This window comes from Hemiscyllium ocellatum, chromosome 31 (assembly GCF_020745735.1).
Source record: "Hemiscyllium ocellatum isolate sHemOce1 chromosome 31, sHemOce1.pat.X.cur, whole genome shotgun sequence".
NCBI lineage: Eukaryota > Metazoa > Chordata > Chondrichthyes > Orectolobiformes > Hemiscylliidae > Hemiscyllium > Hemiscyllium ocellatum.
Window position 1 is genome coordinate 53,130,783 of NC_083431.1, and position 20,294 is coordinate 53,151,076.

Here is a 20,294-nt window from a genome sequence, read left to right on the forward strand (position 1 = left end):
ATATCTGGTCGGCATGGACGGGTTGGACCGAAGGGTCTATTTCCATGCTCTATGACTCTATAACTAATACACTCGTCTCTTTCTTAAGGATATGAAGTAACTGTTGTAGATGGGCTCCTATTGATGATGGTAGTAATTAGTGAAAGATCTTGTAAATTGTTAGGTTCTTACATAGAAATGGAAAAACTGAGTCATTCTACCCATCAACCCATCTGTGTTATTCAACATGATCATAGCACCATCCTCCTGCTCTGCTAGTCTCTGGAAATATATTTTATTCTTAAAGCTGTTTAGTAACTTTGCTTCCATCACCTTCATGCGTTAAAGAACTACAAAAGTTGACCACCTTTTAAGTGAAGAAATTTCTCATCTCAATCCAAAATAGCTTACCCTGTATCATTACCCGTTTTTTCTGGATTCTCTAGGCAGGGGGAAAAAAAAACATCCTTTGAAGTCCTGAGCTCCTAGTTGCAAGGAATTAGAATTTTATTTATCTGTCAATAAAATTGTACCAGCTTTTCACAATGAACCTCATTGTGTTATTAAAACTTTTTCACACCTGCAACAGAGTTTGAGATGCGATGAAAGTATCGGATGTGTTATAGGCATGTGTCATGCCTTCGGTATTCATATCGGCAGTTCTATCTTCAGTCTGAAGTGCCCCAATACTGAAATTAATGGGTTATAACATTGAAACGGTTCAGTTCAATTGGAAGCAAATCTCAAGGGTACTACTTTCATCGTATGAGGTAAGGTGCACTGACTATAGCACACCTAACGCAAGGAGGGTTATACCCAAAACATTGACTTCTCCACCTCCTGATGCTGTCTAGCATTTCTTCTAGTCTCCTGCCTGTCTACGTCAGACAAATCATCAATAAACTACTGCCATAGAGACATACGAAGAGATACTGCAACAGATAACCTAAAGCTTGGTCAATTGCATCTTCGAGGAACTGAGAAAGATAGAGAAGTGGAGAGATTTAAGTGGGAGGCAGGGATTCCAGAGCTGAAGGCTCAGATGAAAGCAACATTGACTGATTTAATTATCATTATCTTATGTCTCTGATGAGCATGCCAAACAACAATGTTAAAGATTTCTGCAAGGCTAGATTAAGATAAAGACTACAATTATACAGAACATAATCCAAAATATTCATAACAACAGTCAGCTAGTTTACATTGCTGTAGTAGCAAACTGAATTATTTAATTTTCACTGTTAAACTTTTCTCAAGCCTCTAAAAACAAAAGCAAAATTCATCATCAGCACTTACACATCAGGTTTTGTGAAATCTAAACAAAAAATTCTTCTATTTAAGGTAAATATCCTTGCTTTTCAAGACTGGTCTTCAGGCCAGGAAACTAGGTCATTACTTCACTGCAACAAACGATTAAAATTCTTCTGGCAAATCTCCCATGTAACACTCATAGGCAGCCTGGGACCAGACATACAGTCTTGCTGCAGACTAACTGCAGCAAATGGACAAAAACAATACATCACATAACTGATGGAAATCTCAAACACCCATCTTTTATGTACTGGAAGAAACCAGCCTCTCTCATCTAATGGCTGCATTTTTAATCTACCTTTTATAGTACTTGTTCCAGAAATTAGCCTGAAACAGAAAATATTCTACACTTGGAGAGCAGGGAGAGGTACTATGTACAATTGAGAGAGACAAAAATAGCCAATGGAATAGCCAAGAAATGATTGGGAAAGATGGTCTGCAATAATAGCAAAAGCTTTTTCGGCTACAACTGGAAGACTATTATGAATCATAAATGGATACTCAGAGACAGTAGGAACGATTCAAAATGGTTCGCAGGTTATGCAGAGCTGCTAAATAAAAATGTCTGCATCAAGCATGTTTAGATTTAAAATGAAGGGGACTTTGCACTGAATTTTTAAAATTTCATTCAGAGGTTGTCCACACTGCTGGCTGGGCCAACATTTATTATCCATTCCTAATTGCCCTTGAGAAGGTGATGATGAGGCACCTTCTTCAGTCTCTGCAGTCCACATGAAGTTACACCATATTGGTGCTGGAGAGAGATCCAGGATTTTGATCTAGCAATGATGAACGAATGACAATATAATTCCACATCATGATGCTGTGTGATTTGGAGGGCAACTTGCAGATAGATGTGTTGCCTTGTAGGTGATAGAGGTCACAGGTTTGGAAGCTGGTGTTTGAGGAGGCTCAGTGAGTTACTATATTTCGTAGTTGATACACATTGCTGCCACTATTTGTTATTGGTGAAACGAGTGGACATTGAAGGGTGCTAAGTGGGGTGCAAACCAAATGAAATGCTTTGTCCTGGATCCAGTATTGTCAAATTAATCCAGTATTGTTGGAGCTGCATTCATCTAAGCAAGTGAAGAGGATTTCATCACACTACTTTCTTGTGCCTCAATATGATGGAGAGGCTTGAAAAATAAGGAGGTCAGTTGCTTGTTGCAGAAGAAGTCCCAACATTACTGGTCTAGTTCAGTTTCTGGGCCAATTGTAACCTACAGGGTGTTGATAGTGAGGAATTCAGGAATGGCAATCCCATTAAAATTCATAAAGTTATGGTTAGATTCTCTCTTTTTGAAGATGGGCATTGCTTGGCACTTTTGTGATGTAAATGTTACTTGCCAATTGTCAGTTGAAATCTGGATGTTGACTTGAGTGTCTTACTCATTTATAGGCGGATTACTTCAGTATTTGAGGAGTTGTGAATAGTGCTAACCGTTTTTCAATCGTCCACGAACAACATTTCTGACCTTATGATGGAGGGAAGGTCATAGATGAAGCAGTTGAAGATGGTCAGGTCAAGGAAATTACCCTGAGGAATTCCTGTAAAGATGTGCCTAGAGCTGAGACAACTGATCTCCAACAACCACAACCATATCGCATCCTGCTAGGTATGACTCCAACCAGCAGCGTTTGTCCCCGGTATCCATTGATTCCAGTTTTGCCAGGGCTCCTTGATGACGAGGGCAATCATTCTCACCTCACCTCTGGTTCATGTTTAAACCAAGGTTGTAAGGAGGTCAGGAGCTGAGTGGCCCTGGTGGAAGCCAAACTGGATGTCAATGAGCAGGTGAAGCCAGATAGTACCAGTTGATCACACTTTATTGATGACTGTGTGTATACTGATGGTGTGGTAATTGGTTGGGTTGGATTTGTCTTGCTTTTTTTGAACAGTACAAACCTGAGAAATTTTCTACATTATTTGGAGATACTAGTGTTGTAACTGTATTGTAACAGCATCACTGGGGGCAGGAGTGATTCTGGAGCACAAGTCTTCAGCACTATTGCTAGAATGTTGTCAAGGGTCCAAAGCCTTTGTAGCATCTAGTGTCTTCTATCATTTCTTCATGTCATATGGCCAGAATTGAAATGGGACATCAGGAAAAGGTTGTGATGTAGCATTCACTCAGCACTTAAGGCTTGCAAATGATTCAGCCTCATCTTTTGCACTGATCATCACTGAACAGGGGATATTTGTGGAACGTCTTCCTCCAGCGAGTTAATTGTTCACATCATTCACAACTGAATGTTTCAGAATTACAGAACTTAGATCTGATTCATTGGAAGTGGGATTGCTTAGATATATATCTATTATTTGCTGCTTATATTAATTGGAATGTAAATTGACCATCTGCCATCACGGAATTCAAACTCATTTACCCAGTAATTATGCTTAGGTCACTAGACTATTTGTCCAGTGACGAAATGTATGCCTGGTGTTGTTTCTGGCACATCGTCCTGCACTCTTCATTGAACTGTGGTTGATCCCCTGGCTTGATGGTAATGATAGGATGGGGAATTGCTAGACTATGATGTTACAATTCTGCGGCTGCTGATGGCCCACAGTCTTGAGTTGCTTGATACATTCAAAATTTAACCCTATTGCCATGTACATGATAGAGGGTATTGTCAATGTGAGAATGGGACTTTGTCTCCACAAAGATTCCATGGTAATTAGTCCAACCAATGCAGACATGGAAAGATGCATTTGCAATTGGCAAATTGAGGACAAGGTCAAATAAGGTTTTCCCTTTTGCTGGTTACCTCACGACCTGTGACAAACCCAGTCTAGAAGCAATGTCCTTTAGGACTTGCCAGCTCAGTCAGTAGTGGTGCTGCTAAGTCATTCTTACTAATGGACATTGAAGCTCCCCATACGAAATACAGTATGACCTCTTGCCAGCCTCAATGTGACGTATAAGTGGAGTTCAACATTGGAAGGAGTACTGATTCATCAGCTGTGGCAGCAATACGTGCTAATCAGTAGGCAGCTTTCTGATCCATTATTTGACATGATATCATGAGACTTCATGGAGTCTGAAGTCAATGCTGAAAACTCCAGGGCAACTTTCTGTATACTACTGCACTACCACCTCTGACAGGTTTGTCAGTGGCTCAGGACGTACCCAGGGTTGTGATAATGATGTGTGGGATATTATCTGTAAGGTATGATTCTGCAAGAATGACTATGTCAGGATGTTGCTTAACTAGTCTGTGGTTCAGCTCTTCCAATCCCTCAGGTGTTAGTAAGGAGCTCTATAAAGGGTTGAAAAGGTTAGAGCTTTCGGTGCCTTGATGGATGCTGGGTTATTCATTGGTTTTATTTCTTTCAGCTGACTTTGCAGCAGTTAGATGCAACTGATTAGCTTGTTAGAGCAGTTCAAAGGTCATTTAAGAGTCAACCATATTTCTCTGCATTTGGAGTAATGCGGAGATCAGACCAAGTAAGAAATGCATGTTATCATTTAGTAGAGTTTGACAGGGAATAGATGAAGATCATATGTTAATTAACAAATAATAGGGTGAGAGAAGAGTTTTTGTGCTGCAGTGGCATGCTCCTACCTCCGAGTTGGGAGGCCTGGAGTCAAGTCCCACCTTTCCAGAGTAGTGTAACTGGGTGAGAATTTAACATGTATACACAGGGGACAAGTAAAAGTGTTGTTGGCATGAGAGAGTTAGAACACAATTCTGACTGGAAAAGCATATGCCTGGACTCTGTCTAACCAAGGGAAAAAGTGAGGACTGCAGATGCTGGAGATCAGAGCTTAAAAATGTGTTGCTGGAAAAGCGCAGCAGGTCAGGCAGCATCAAAGAAGCAGGAGAATCGATGTTTCGGGCATCAGCCCTTCTTCAGGAAATCCTCAGGATTTCTTCAGGAATATTCAGGAAATCCATGAATTGCTTTTCCAGCAACACATTTTTAAGCTCTGTCTAACCAACCTTATAACCTCTGATGTTTTATGTGACATATATTTCCCCAAAGAACTTCAGTGAATTAGATTTTTTTTCAAAACAACAATCAAAAATGGTTTCAAGGTTAGGGTTAAGGTTATTATTAGACTGGCTTTTAATTCCACATTAATAACTAAATCCAAATTGAACATCTGCCACAGTGGAATTCAAACTCATTTCCCCAGTAATTAGCCTTAAGTCTCTAGATTATTCATTCAGTGACAATATCACTATGCTCCCTAGGCTTCAGTTCTAGATTGTTATCTGTTCCAGAATGATTAAAAAGATGGGAAAGGTGCAGTAGCTTAATACAGTCAGGGATACTTCATGTTCATGTACAAAACTGGCTTGATGGTAGGAGACAGAGGGTGGTGGTGGAAGCTTGTTTTTCAGACTGGAGATCTGTGACTAGCAGCATTTTACAGGGATCAGTACTGGGTCCATTTTTGTTTGTCATTTATATAAATGACCCTGGATAAGAATATAGGAAGCACAGTTAGTAAGTTTGCAGATGATAGCGAAGAATGTTATCTAAGATTATAAAGAGATCGTGAAAAATTGCATCAATGGGCTGATGAGTGGCAGATGGTGGATTTAATTTGGATAAATGTGAGATATTTACTTTGGTAAAACAAACATGGGCAGGACTTATACAATTAATGCAGGGTCCTGGGTAGTGTTGCAGAACAGAGATCCAGGAGTTTAGGTACATGATTCTTTGAAATTTGCATCACAGGTGGACAAGGGTGGGTAAGGATGCATTTAGCACAACTGCCTTCATTGGTCACACCGTTTAGTATAGGAATTGGGATATAATGTTGAGGTTGTAAAGGACATCGGTGAGGTCTCTTCTGGAATACCTTGTGATTGTTCTGGTTGCCCTACCACAGGAAGGATATTATAAAGTTGGAGAGGATTCAGAAAAGGTTTACCAAGATGTTGTCAGGAATGGAGGGTTTGATTTTTAAAACCAGACTGGGACTTTGTTCACAAGCTTAGGAAGTTGGGGAATGACCTCAGAGATTTATAAAATCATTAGGGACATAGATTAGATGAATAGTAAAGGTCTTTTCCCTAGGGTGGGGGAGTTCAAACCAAGGGGCATATTTTTAACATGACAGTAGAAAGTTTTAAAAAGGACACGAGGGACAACGTTTTCATACTGCATGATTTATGTGTGGAATGAACTGCTAGAGGAAGTGGTGGATGCAGGTACAGTTACAACATTTAAAAGAAATGTGAATAAGTAAATGAATAGGAAGGATTTGGAGGGATAAGGGCCAAATGCAGGCAAGTGGGTTTGGTTTAGTTTGGGAACATGTTGGCTTGGACTAGTTGGACCGAAGGGTCTGTTTCAATGTTGTATGACTCCAAGACTCTGTGACTCTATGTAGACTTGAGTTAGCTAATGAAAAAGAAGAAATCCGAACCAGGGAACCTTAGGCCTATCAACCTAACGATTATTTCTGAGAAGTTGATTGAGAAGATTTGCCTTTGTCTATTTATTTTACAGCAGTACAGACTTAGAGGTGATAGGTCTACGAAATAACTAAAGGACTGTCTTACATCCCTATTTCAATCCAGTTTAATTTGAACAGATTGGGGAGCACGAGGGAACATAATGGAAAGAATGGGCTTGAGCAATGAGTGGTTTGTCTGTTTCCAGACAGCAAGGACCCTCTGGAGTATGCTGTCACTTGCCTTCAGACAGAACCGGACCACTTTCTAATTAGGAGAAAGCGAGGACTGCAGATGCTGGAGATCAGAGCTGAAAAATGTGTTGCTGGAAAAGCGCAGCAGGTCAGGCAGCATCCAAGAAGCAGGAGAATCAATGTTTCGGGCATAAGCCCTTCTTCAGGAATTGGGACATATTGAAAGCATCATTATTTGGGGTGAGTAATTTTAGACCAACCAATCTTTCTCTCTGCATGACTCATGTTCAGACTTACACCGCTCCCTCAACAAACATCACCAAAGCAGATTAACTCATCAAGAAGCTTAACGTAAGTTTGAGGAACAACATTTCATTGTCTTATCAGGAACTTCACAGCCTTTACAATTGTGAGCGCAGTAATTTCAAATCATGCCCTTTTTGATGGCATCTTCTGTCCATTCACATTTTGTCTATGTCCACCATTTCTTTAATTTTACCATGACTATTTTTTTTAACCTTGGAGCATTATCCCTGGACACAGAAGCAAGAGCTCGTATTTCAGAACTGAGACAACTCTGTTTCTCTTTCCTTCTTTCCACAGTTGCTATGCAACCTTGAGTATTTCAAATACTTTCTAATTTTTACTAACACAACATTATCGGTCCAGGTCCAAGTTTAATCCCCTCAATTACCAAAGTGCCTACTTAATTTCCTTTTGAAATTATTCACCATCTCCATTTCCGACATCCTTGTGGGCATCGAGTTACAGACGACCGCTCGCTGCAAAAACTGTCCCCGTATCCTTCTGCACCTCTTGCCCAAAACCTTAAATCTGTTTCTCTGAGTTGATGTACCAATACCAATTCCACCTCCCAGAAACACCTGTCAAATGTCTGGACAAAGATGCAGCTCTAGGATGGGCTCACCAACAACACAAGGACCCATGACAGAATACAGAATTGGCTAGGTGACAATCATTAGTGAATCATTGCTAACGATGACCATTAGCTGATGGGAACAGGTTTTGCCTATCCCTGCAAACCAGTAATAATCTCGTACACCTCTTTTTAATCACTTCTTTGCTCCATGGAGAACTAAGTTGAGAGTGTGGCGCTGGAAAAGCACAACAGATCAGGCAGCATCTGAGGAGCAGGAGAATCGATGTTTCAGGCTTTAGCCCTTCATCAAGAATGAGGCTTGCGGGCCGGGAGGATGAGAGATAAATAGGAGGGGAGAAGGTTGGGAGGGCTGAGAATGCAATAGGTAGAGGAAGGTGTGGGAGAAGGTAATACATCGGAGAGGCGAGTGGAGCGGACAGTTGGGAAAGACAATGGACAAGTCAAGAGGGCACTGCCGAGTTGGAGGCTTGGGACTGGGATAAGATGGGGAGGGGAAATGAGGAAACTGGTGAAATCCACATTAATCCCATGTGGTTTCAGGGTGGAAGATGAGACGTTCTTCCTCCAGGCTTTGGGTGGTTAAGGTTTGGTGATGGAGGAGACCTAAGACCTGCACGTCCTTGGTGGAGTGGGAGGGAGAGTTAAAGTGTTCAACCACGGAGTGGTAGGGTTGGTGTGGGTGGCCCAGAGATGTTCTCTGAAATGATCCACAAATTGGCGTCCTAACTCCTTAATGTAGAGGAGACCACATCGGGTGCAACACATACAGTAGGTGACGTTGATGGACGTACAGGTGAATTTCTGTCAGATGTGAAAGAATCCTTTGGGGCTTTGGACAGAGGTGGGGGGAGGTGTGGGCGCAGGTTTTGCACTTCCTGCAGAGGTAGGGGAAGGTGCCAGGAGTGGGGTGTGAGCAGGTATGGTGGTGGGGGATTGGTCTGACAAGGGAGACGCGGGGTGTGGGGGTAGTGGACTCTCTGAAACGCTAATAGGGGAGGGAAATATATCCCTAGTGGTGGGGTCCTCACTTTCTCCAGGGAGAACAAACCACGTTTCTCCAACCTTGTAGTTAAATTTCTCATTCCTCAAGCCGTTCTTGTAAGTGTCCTCTGCAATCTCTCAAATGTCCTCGCATCCTCTCTGAAGAGTGGTGACCAGTACTCGTTGTGGCCTAACTGATGCTTTTGTAAAGATTTTGTAAATCTTCCCTGCTTTAGTATTCAAAATTTTTATTTATGAAATCTGAGATACTTTGCTAATGAATCTCCCAACATGTCTTGTGTCTTTGCAAATCTGTGTACTTGGATCTATTGGTTGGTGCTTAAACTTTTGAACTGTGCCATTACATCTGTATTGTCACTCTCCATCTCTTTGCGAAAAATACATCACTGCAAACTTCTCTCTATTTGCTACTTGTCTCTCCATTCCTGTTGCAGTTGATTTGCACCATCCTCTGGGCTTAACAGGTCATTGGTTGTGAAGTACGTTGAGGAATCTGGAGATTGTAAGAAGTGCAATATTTCTTTACTTGATTATACTTGTTCCCTTCATGCCTCAATAGTGGCTCCTTGTAAATTTTCTGTCTGGTGTCAGAGTGCAGCTGGGTATTGTAGATCTGCAAGTATTAGGTGGAAATTACAATGCTCTTTATAAATCTATTCATGGATGTCTTTTCTTTCTCTCACTTAAACAAAACCTAGCTTTCCTGAAATGAGCATTGATTATTGGCCTTTCAGTGTGCACATTGTGCAAATTGTTGAATGCTTCTCATTCACTGACTTGTTGCGCTCAATATTAAGGGCATTTGTATTGAAAGTCAAGTAACGAAGAGGCACTCACCTGTAATTATGAAACCAGTTGATGACAGTGCTGGTTTTCAGATTCAACTGAGCAGCAAGTTCTTCTATAGTTTTTGGGGATGGATATGGCTTTAGCTGGTAAGCTCGCTTCAAAGCTTCTTTCTCTTCAGGGGCCAACACCACCCTAGGCTTCTTCAGATGAACCTGTGGCTGGGGACTGGCGCTCTGACTGTAGTCAAGCCCAGCAACTGAAGAGTCACTACCATGACCGTCACTCACTGAGCTATGTCGGCGTTTCATGTAGGCTGAAACAAAAAAATTAAACTTCCAGTTCATCTCATTGTTAAGAAAAAGCAATAGTTTAATTTTTTTAAAGAAAAAAAACATATCAGTCTTATAACTAAGTGTTCATCAAACATTGTGGTTTTAAGTGAATTTAGAACCTGAAGTTTCACCACATGGAAGATTCCTTAGGGGACTTGACGGGGTGGACATGGAGAGGTTGTTTCCTTTTGTGGGAAATTTCAGAACCAAAGGGAATAATCTCAGAATAAGAGGTTGCACATTTAAGACATGGGGAGGAATTTCTTCTCCAGGAGAGTGGTGAATCTATGGAATTCTTTATCACAGAGGACTATTGAGGCTCGGTCATTAAGTATATTCAAGACTGAGATACACAGATTTTTAATCAGCAGAGGAATCAAGGGTTATGGGGAAAAGGCAGGCAAGTCAATTTGAGGAATATCAGATCAGCCGTGATCTTATTGAATGGCAGAGCATACTGCTCGGGCTGGATAATCTACTTCTGCTCTAGCATCTTACGGTCATTAGAATGACACAGAAGTCATTTAATCAAGACTAGATAATAATCAAAGGGAAGGAGGGTTCATTAATAACTCCATCGCCAGGTTAGTGGTGTGCTGTGGAATCACAGAACTGGACAGGATCCTTAGGCTGGCTCTTTGAATGAACCACCCAATCAGTTCCACTTTCTTTGTTTTCCCCAGAGCTCCACATATATTTCCTTTTCACGATAGTCAGTGGAAAATTGAGAAAAATGTCTGAAAGGAGATCCCAGTTATCTGTAAGAATAATGGGGTGGTTTTAGTAGGGGATTTTAACTTTCTAAACATAGACTGGGATTGCCATCGTGTTAAAGGTTTGGATGGAGAGGAATTTGTTAAGTGTGCACAAAAAAATTTTCTTATTCAGTATGTGGATGTACCTACAACAAAACTTGACCTACTCTTGGGACATAAGGGAGGGTAGGTGACTGAGGTGTCAGTGGTGGAGCACTTTGGGGCCAGCGACCATAATTCTATTAATTTAAAATAACGATGGAAAAGGATAGACTGCATCTAAAAGTTAAAGATCTAAATTGGAGGAAAGCAAATTTTGATGGTTTTAGGCAAGAACTTTCAAATGTTGATTGGGGGTAGATGTTTGCAGGTAGAGGGACGGCTGGAAAAGGAAGCCTTCAGAAATGAGATAGCGAATGTTCATGGTCAGTGTGTTCCTGTTAGGGTGAAAGGCAAGGCTGGTAGATGTAGGGAATGCTAGATGACTAGATAAATTGAGGTTTCAGTCAAGAAAAAGGAAGCATACGTCAGATAGACAGCAGGGATTGAGTGAATCCTGAGAAGAGTTTAAAGGCAGTAGGAGTATACTTATAGAGTCACAGAGATGTACAGCACAGAAACAGATCCTTCGGTCCAACTTGTCCATGCCAACTAGATATCCCAACCCAATTTAGTCCCATCTGCCAGCACCCAGCCCATATCCCTCAAAACCCTTCCTATTCATATACCCATCCAACTGCCTCTTAAATGTTGCAATTGTACCAGCCTCCACCACTTCCTCTGGCAGCCCATTCCATACACGTACCACCCTCTGTGTGAAAAAGGTGCCCCTTTTATATCTTGCCCCTCTCACTCTAAACCTATGCTCTCTAGTTCTGGACTCCCCCATCTCAGGGAAAAGACCTTGTCTATTTACCCTATCCATATCAGCAGTGCAAAAAAGGGGACACGAGAAAGCTTTGGCAAATAGGATTATGGAGAATCCAAAAGGATTTTACAAAACATTAAGGACAAAAGGGTACTAGGGATAGAACAGGGCCCCTGAAAGATCAGCAAGACCACCTATGTGTGGAACCGCAGGACATGGGAGATATACTAAATGAGTATTTTGCATCAGTGTTTACTGTGGAAAAGATATAGAAGATAAAGGACGGCACAGTGACTCAGTGGTTAGCACTGCCTCACAGTGCCAGGGTCCCAAGTTCAATTCCATCCTCGGGCAACTGTCTGTGTGAAGTTTGCACATTCTCCCAGTGTCTGCCTGGGTTTCCTCCGGGTGCTCCAGTTTCCTCCCACGGTCCAAAGATGTGCAGATGAATTGGCTATGCTAAATTGCTGAGAGTGTTAGGTGCATTAATCAGAGGGAAATGTGTCTGGGTGGGTTACTCTTCGGAGGGTCGGTATGGACTTGTCCGGCCAAAGGGCCTGTTTCCAAACTGTAGGGAATCTAGAATAAAAAATTGGGGAAATAGCTACATATTGAAAATATCAATGTGACAGCGGTGGTGGTGCTGGATGGCTTAAAGTGTATGAAGGTGGATAAATCACTGGGACCTGACCAGGTGAACCCTAGAACTCTGTGGGAAACTAGAGAAGTCATAGCTGGACCCCTTGCTGAGATATTTGTATCATTGATAGTCACAGGTGAGGTGCCAGAAGACTGGAGGTTGGCTAACATGGTGCCACTATTTAAGAAATGTAGGCATGTTGCAGGGAATCCTGAGGTGAAAAATGTGTTGCTGGAAAAGTGCAGCAGGTCAGGCAGCATTCAAGGAGCAGGAGAATCCTTGGTCAGAACCTGAAGGTCAAGGTTTATAAGGACTGGCAAGGCAAGAACTGATTAGGAATAATCAACATGGCTTTGTGCATGTGAAATCATGTCTCACCAACTTGATTTGAGTTTTTTGAAAAAATAACAAAGAGGATTGATGAAGGGAGAGCAGTGGACGTGATTATATGAACTTCAGTAAGATATTCAACAAGGTTCCTCATGTGAGACTGATTAGCAAGGTTCGATCACATGGAATACAGGGAGAACTAGCCATTTGGATACAGAACTAGCTTAAAGTTAGAAGACTGAGGATGGTGGTGGAGTGTTGCTTTTCAGACTGGAGGCCTATGACCACAAGGATTGGTGCTGGGTTCACAGCTTGTCATCATTTATATAAATGATTTGGATGTGAACATAACAGATATGGTTAGTAACCTTGCAGACGATACCAAAATTGGAGGTGTAGTGGACAGCAAAGAAGCTTACCTCAGATTACAACAGGATCTTGATCAGATGGGCCAACAGGCAGAGGGTTTGGCAGATGAAATTTAATTTAGATAAATGAGAGATGCTGCTTTTTGGAAAGGCAAACCAGGGCAGGTCTTACACAATTAATGGTAAGGTCCTGGGGAGTATTGCTGAACAAAGAGACCTTGGCGTGCAGATTCATAATTCCTTGAAAGTAGAGTTACAAATAGATAGGATAGTGAAGAAGGCATTTGGTATGCTTGCCTTTATTGGTCAGAGTATTGAGTGTAGGAGTTGCGAGGTCATGTTGCGGCTGTACAGGACATTGGTTAGGCCACTTTTGGAATATTGTGTGCAGTTCTGGTCTCCCTGCTATTGTGAAACTTGAAACAGCTCAGGAAAGTTTTACAAGGATGTTGCCAAGTTTGGGGAGGGTTTGAGTTATAGGGGGAGGCTGAATAGACTGGGGCTATTTTTCCTGAAGCATTGGAGGCTGAGGGGTGAATTTATCAAGGTTTATAAGATCATGAGAGGCATGGATAGGATAAATAGACAAGGCCTTTTCCCTGGGGTGGGGTGGGGGGTGGTGTTCAAAACTAGAGGGTATAATTTTAATGCGAGACGGGAATGATTTAAAAGGGACCTTAGGGGCAACATATTCACACAAGGGCGGTGCGTGTATATGGAATGAGCTGCCAGAGGAAGTGGCGGAGGTTGTACAATTAAAACATTTAAAAGGTATCTGGTTGGGTATATGAACAGGAAGCATTTAGAGGGAAATGGACCAAATGCTGGCAAATTGGACTAGATTTATCTAGGATATCTGGTCGGCAGGACGAGTTGGACCAAAAGGTCTGTTTCCATGCTGTACCTCTCTATGACTCTATTTGCTAATTTACTTTTCAACTTTACTTGTGAATCTCCTTCCACCACACATTCAGATAGAACATTCTAGGTCATAACAATTCATTAAATCACTTCTTCTTAGCCTTTCATCAATTCTTCTGCACACCTAATTTTCATCCAACAACAAGGAATAAGCAATCCACTTCACGAGGCAATGATTCTGTGCTGCTGGCTTGAAGGAAATACAGAATCCATCCATAGAAAATTAGATGAATAATTTGCTCTTTAATATAAAAGTAGTGTCATAAAATTAACTTGCCCCTGTTTTGTAGCCCCCTGAGCCTAATTTCCCTGGAGGCTCTCCTCCCCCAATACTGAACTCATTTCTTTGTCTTGTCTCTCTCTAATTATTGCTCATGCCCTCCCTGAGATTCTCAGTTTGTCCCTGAGGTTCACCTGCATCTCTCTCAGCTCCTTTCCATCTTAACTACCAACTAAGTAAATTCCATTTCTGATGAGATGATTAATGTTCTCTCTTTTGGGTGTATCATTCTCTTCTCCAAATGTTGCTGTGGGCACTGCTCTCCTTAAGAAGCTAAGCCTTGACATATTTCAAATTAATGCCCCTTTCTTCAACCTCCCTTTCCTCTATGAATTCCTTGAATGTGTGTTACCTTTCAAACCCATGTCCATCTTTCCTCAAACTATTCTGAATCCCTCCAATCAGGTTTCCACCTCTGCAGCAGTAAAGCGACCAATGACATCCTATGGATTTGCAACAAAGGCAAATCGTTTTTTCTAACCAACATGTCAGCAGCCTCTGACAGAGTTGATCGTATTATCCCTCCTCCAGTGCCTCTCATGCTGTGCAAGATGGCATTCTCCTCACTCCATTCTTATCTATCCAATCATAGCCTGAAAACTATGAGTGGCTTCTTTTTCTATTCCTGCACCATTTCCTCCAGAGTCCCTGAAGGATCCTCAGGTCTCCTCTAAATTCAAAGCTATGTACTGCCTTTTTTTTTTAGACTTACAGTGTGGAAACAGGCCCTTCGGCCCAACAAGTCCACACCGACCCGCCGAAGCGCAACCCACCCATACCCCTTACCTAACACTACGGGCAATTTAGCTTGGCCAATTCACCTGACCCGCACATCTTTGTGACTGTGGGAGGAAACCGGAGCACCCGGAGGAAACCCACGCAGACACGGGGAGAACGTGCAAACTCCACACAGTCAGTCGCCTGAGTCGGGAATTGAACCCGGGTCTACAGGCGCTGTGAGGCAGCAGTGCTAACCACTGTGCCACCGTGCTGTTACGTGATCGGAGGACTCTGTGTTCATTTTCACATATATGCTGACTAGACCCAGTTTTGACTTACTTTCTCTCAACTCCTCCACTGTTTCTAAATTATCAGACTGGTTATTCAACATCCAGCACTGCATGAGCAAAAATGTTATGTACCAAAGGATTGGAAGACTGAAGCCTTTGCCTGTTGTTGCTTCCACTGACTCCATCCCTCTTCCTGGTAACTGTCTGAAGTTGACTCAGACTGTTAATAACCTCAACACGAATCTTCAAATGTGTAGTCATACAATCACTAAGACTATATTGTTTCACTTCCATCACATCAACTGACTATTGAACCCTGCTTCAACTTCTATGCTTTGAAACTCTCATGCATGCCTTTGTTATCACCAGGCTTGGCTGTTGTAACAAAGGTCTGGATGGCCTTTCTTATTGCATTCCATTAACCTGAAGCCATCCTAAACTCTGCTGCCCATATCTTAACTGTCACTAAATCCCAATCATCACTAATTTGGCTATAATACAAGCAATGCTCAACCGTAAAAATTCTTATCCTTTTTCAAATGTCTCTATGGTCTCACTTGTCCCCATCTCTGCAATATCTCAAAACAATACGAGCCCCGGAGATACCTGCATTCCTAGTCATCTCTGACTTGGATTACTTGACCAATAATGGTTGTGCCTTCATCTGCTGAGGCCCTAAACTCTGCAATTCCCTCCATAAGTCTATCCATTTCTCTACCTTCCCCTGCTCCTGCAAGACATTTGTCAAAACCCATTCACTTTGAACAAGTTTTTGGCTATTTGCCCTAAAAAATCTATCTACGGGGCTCAGTGAAACATTTTGTTTGAAAAGCCCTGTGGGGTATCTCAGGATGTTTTATTAGTTAAAGGCGTTATGCTATTATTAAGCTGATAATTAAAATATTCAAGGAGCAACTGTCGAGATTTACTCTGACATATTTTATGAGGAAGTAAATATAATTGGATGGGTAATCTTATTTACTACCCAAAAAACAATTCAGTAATTTAAAAGGCTTATTCTATCTTTGAAAGTCATTGCAATAAACAATAACAGTGTGCTTTATTTTTATCAGATTCTTATTAGATTCCCTACAGTATGGAAACAGTTCCTTTGGCCCAGCAAGTTCACACCGACCCTTCAAAGAGTAACCCACCCAGACCCATTCCCCTACATTTACCCCTGAATAGGGGTAACAATTGCCCACCTAACACTGGGCAATTTAGCATGGCCAATTCACCTGATCCGCACATTTCTGGATTGTGGAGGAAACTGCAGCACCCAGAGGAAACCCACGTAGACATAGAGAGAACGTGCAAACTCCACACAGACAGTTGCCCGAGGTGGGAATTGAACTCAGGTCCCTGCTGCTGTGAGGCAACAGCGCTAACCACTGAGCCACTGTGCTACACACATTAGATTCCCTATAGTGTGGAAACAAGCCCTTCAGCCCAACAAGTCCACACCGACCTTCTGAAGAGTAACCCACCCAGACCCATTTCCCTCTGCCTAATGCACCTAACACTACGGTCAATTTACCATGGTCAATTCACCAGACTTGCACATCTTTAGACTGTGGGAGGAAACCAGAGCAACCTGAGAAAACCCACGCAGGCATGGGGAGAATGTGCAAACTCCACACAGACAGCCGGCTGAGGCTGGAATCGAACCTCGTCCCTGGTGCTGAGAGGCTGTAGTGCTAATCACTGAGCCATGTCATGTCCTGGCAGCACGTTCTAAATAATCTTTATTTCTGTGTTTGCTTCTTAACATGTTGTGACTAATCATGTGTCACACAGGAACTGTTAAAGGTGTCCATGTGAATAGGTTATTCATTGCAAGTGAACTACCAAATGAACAGTAATGACTACTCAATCTAGACTATCAACTAAACAATGTCAGTACTCCAGATGATTGTGAGATAAAGTCATCACTGAATGCAATTTATACTGAACTCCAGTCCCCTTCACTATACAAATCATGAAATTTTGTTCATCTTAACCTTCTATTATTTCTCCTTCATATTACCACCTTGCTTTTGGCTCAACTTTTGATGCAGTTATCATGAAAACGTGAGCTGTCACACAGGTGTCTGAGTCCAGAGAGACACAGAAGGTAGCTATGAGCAACAAATCTTATTAGTATTATTAGTTATGATTGTATTTAATGGCAGAGAAGATTCAATAGGCTAAATGGGCTACTCCCAATTCTTGGAGAAAGTGAGGACTGTAGATGTTGAAGATCAGAGTTGACAGTGTGGTGCTGGAAAAGCTCTGCAGGTCAGGCAGCATCCACAGAGCAGGAGAGTCGACGTTTTAGGCCTAAGCCCTTCATCAGGAACTCCCTACTCTTGTTTGCATGTTTAACAAGATAACAGTTTATGCCTGTCAACTTTGATGTGCATAATCAATTCAAAATGTTTCTCTTCAGAATAATGGTGCATACTAAGCAGATATAGGAATGAGATTAATCACAGAGGAAACTGCTGAGGAGGTATCTGAAATGACAATTAGCAAGAAAAAGGTGAAGTAAAGTTCTAGAAGATGGAGTCACAGAGGCAAAAAAGAGATATGGGATACTAAGCAGTAAACCAAAGCAGGAAGAGTGTTAAGACGTTGTGCTGGAGACAAATCCAGTAAATCTCATATCCACTTGACAATTAATGGTCAGTGGAAATGGACTTTAAGAAGAGTGGCAGATACGCAGAGATGATTTGGAGATGCCGGTGTTGGACTGGGGTGTACAAAGTTAAAAATCACACAACACCAGGTTATAGTCCAACAGGTTTAATTGGAAGCACACGAGCTTTCGTAGCGACGCTCCTTCATCAGGTGATTGTGAGCGTCGCTACGAAAGTTAGTGTGCGTCCAATTAAACCTGTTGGACTATAACCTGGTGTGTGATTTTTAACTAGATATGCAGAGATTATGGGAAAAAAAGAGATTATAAAGATGGTGAAAATTTTTAGGCATATTTGGTGCATATTTAATACAATTTCCTAAATAATTCCAGGCTTAGAATGACTAAGTGTACTAGATATACGGCCAGATGTATCTCTGATAGCAAAGATGTAACTGTGTACAACAACTCAGTCATTAATTCTAAACTAGAGTCAATAAATCTGGAGTGATCATATAATCAAAGCCCTTCAAGTGGAATTCATTGACATGTTTTTGCATCATACATGCCACATTAATAGACATATTACTGATAAACAATGGTTTTCTGTGTACTGGCCATACCAATGATCATTGTCATAAGATAGCTAAATGTTTCAAAAACTTGAGGCTAGAAATACAAATTGATAGTAAACTCAACATTTCTTGCCCTGCCCTAGATGCTCTTGAAAAGCTGGTGTGGAGTCACTGGAGTTCCAAATATTAATCTTTCTGAAGTTCTAAAGAATGTGCAGGGAAACTCATAGGTCATAGTGTTTCCATGCACTTGCTGTCCTAATCCTTCGAGGTGGAAAGTGGAAAGAATAGCAGAATGACACTACAAAGCACCTATTAAAAATCCTATTTAATTAAAAATACAATTTGATGACCACAAAACTCACTGAAGGATGATCTGGATCTACTTTGCAAGCTTTAACCTTTCCTTGAATGACACTGCAGTATTAGCCACAGACACCATGAACATTTACTTGATCACTGTGTGAAGGGCATATATTAAAAGCTCAGCATTTTAACCAACAGCAGGCTGCCCTGAATAACTCTGTTGTGATGAGATCTAAGCTCTGGCCATGGCTCCCTGAACAGTCACTCAATGTCATCCACCCACAAGCCAATTCTCTCTATAACAGCATTTTACAGATGCTGTCTGAAAACTGAGCTTCTGAGGTCTGTGGACTTCATAGAGAACCATTGCTCTGCACAGGCTACAATTCATCTGCAACAAGTGTGCTACACAATGTGTCGTAATATGCATTCTCCAAAACTCATTATGCAGCTATACAATCATAACATTTGCACCAAAACCAATCAACATCACAAGTTATAATCAAATCATAACATACAAGTGCTGTATTAATCCTGTATCATTCATATGAACTAAGAAAAGAATTATAGATACGAAGAATGACATATCAGACTCAAAACATTAACTGTTTCTTTCTCCACAGGTGCTGCCAGACCTGCTGGGTGCTCAAACATTTTCTGTTTGTTTAATGTAGTTCACAACTACATTATGATGCATGCATTTTTAAAAAAAAGATTTCTCAAGGGCTACTTTGAATGTTGAAAAAATGAGAGACTCATTGCTGGGCATGCAGCCAAGAATCTCAAAACTGTTAAACCATTATCTTTCATTCACCCATCACACCCACACACAACCCTTTGTCCTTCTTCAGTTGACTGAGCTCTTCTGAATCAGAAAATGATCCTGGGAAGCACCAGGATCAGAGGGACCTTGGAGTGCATATCCATCCTTTCCTTAAGGTAGGTGGGTAAAAAGGCATATGAGTTACTTGCTTTTATTAGACAAGGCATAAAGTTCAAGAGCAGTGAGACAATAAGATACAGGAGCAGAATTTGGTCAAGCAAATCTGCCTTGCTCTGGCTGATATGTTTCTCAACCCCATTCTGCTGCATTTTCCCCACAACCCTTAATCCCTTACTAATCAAGAACCTATCCATCTCTGTCTTAAATACATTCAATGCCTTGTACAAATTCACCACCCTCCGCCTGAAGAAATTCCTCCACATCTCAATTCTAAAGGGTCATCCCTTCACTGTGAGGCTGTGCCCTCAGATCCTTGTCCCTCCTACTAGTAGAAACATCTTTGCCATATCTACCCAATACAGGCTTCTCAATATCTATAAGTTTCAATGAGATTCCACCCCTCCTGCTTCTGAATTCCTTCGTGTACACACCCAGAGTTCTCTTATGTCAAGCCCTTCATCCTGGGATCATTCTTGTAAACCTCCTCTGGACGCCTTCCCAGGTCAGCATATCCTTCTCTAGATATGGGACCCAGAACTGCTCACAATATTCTGAATGCAGTCTGATCAGTGCATTATCCAGCCTCTCTTTTCCTGGCCCTCGTGAAATGAAAGTTGATATTACGTTTGTCTTCCTAATTGCCAAATGATCTTGTATGTTAACTTTGAATCCTGAACTAGGTCCGCTTTGTGCCTCAGATTTCCAAAGCCTTTTCCCATTTAGAAAATAATCTACTCTAATAGCCATTCTCCCAG

General features: G+C 41.6%; 1 protein-coding gene across 2 annotated transcripts in view; it reads right to left on the bottom strand.

Moving 5' to 3' along the window:
* The window catches only part of LOC132830572 (protein CASP-like), a 596,312-nt gene that overhangs the window by 50,966 nt on the left and 525,052 nt on the right, over positions 1 to 20,294 (bottom strand). Inside the window, exon 22 of one of the 2 annotated variants that reach the window (XM_060848389.1) lies at positions 9,643 to 9,907. The exons of the other annotated variant lie outside the window; for it this stretch is intronic. Within the exon in view, the coding sequence (XP_060704372.1) occupies positions 9,643 to 9,907 (265 nt within the window). The remainder of the gene's footprint in view (positions 1 to 9,642; positions 9,908 to 20,294) is intronic. 2 annotated transcript variants of the gene reach the window in all.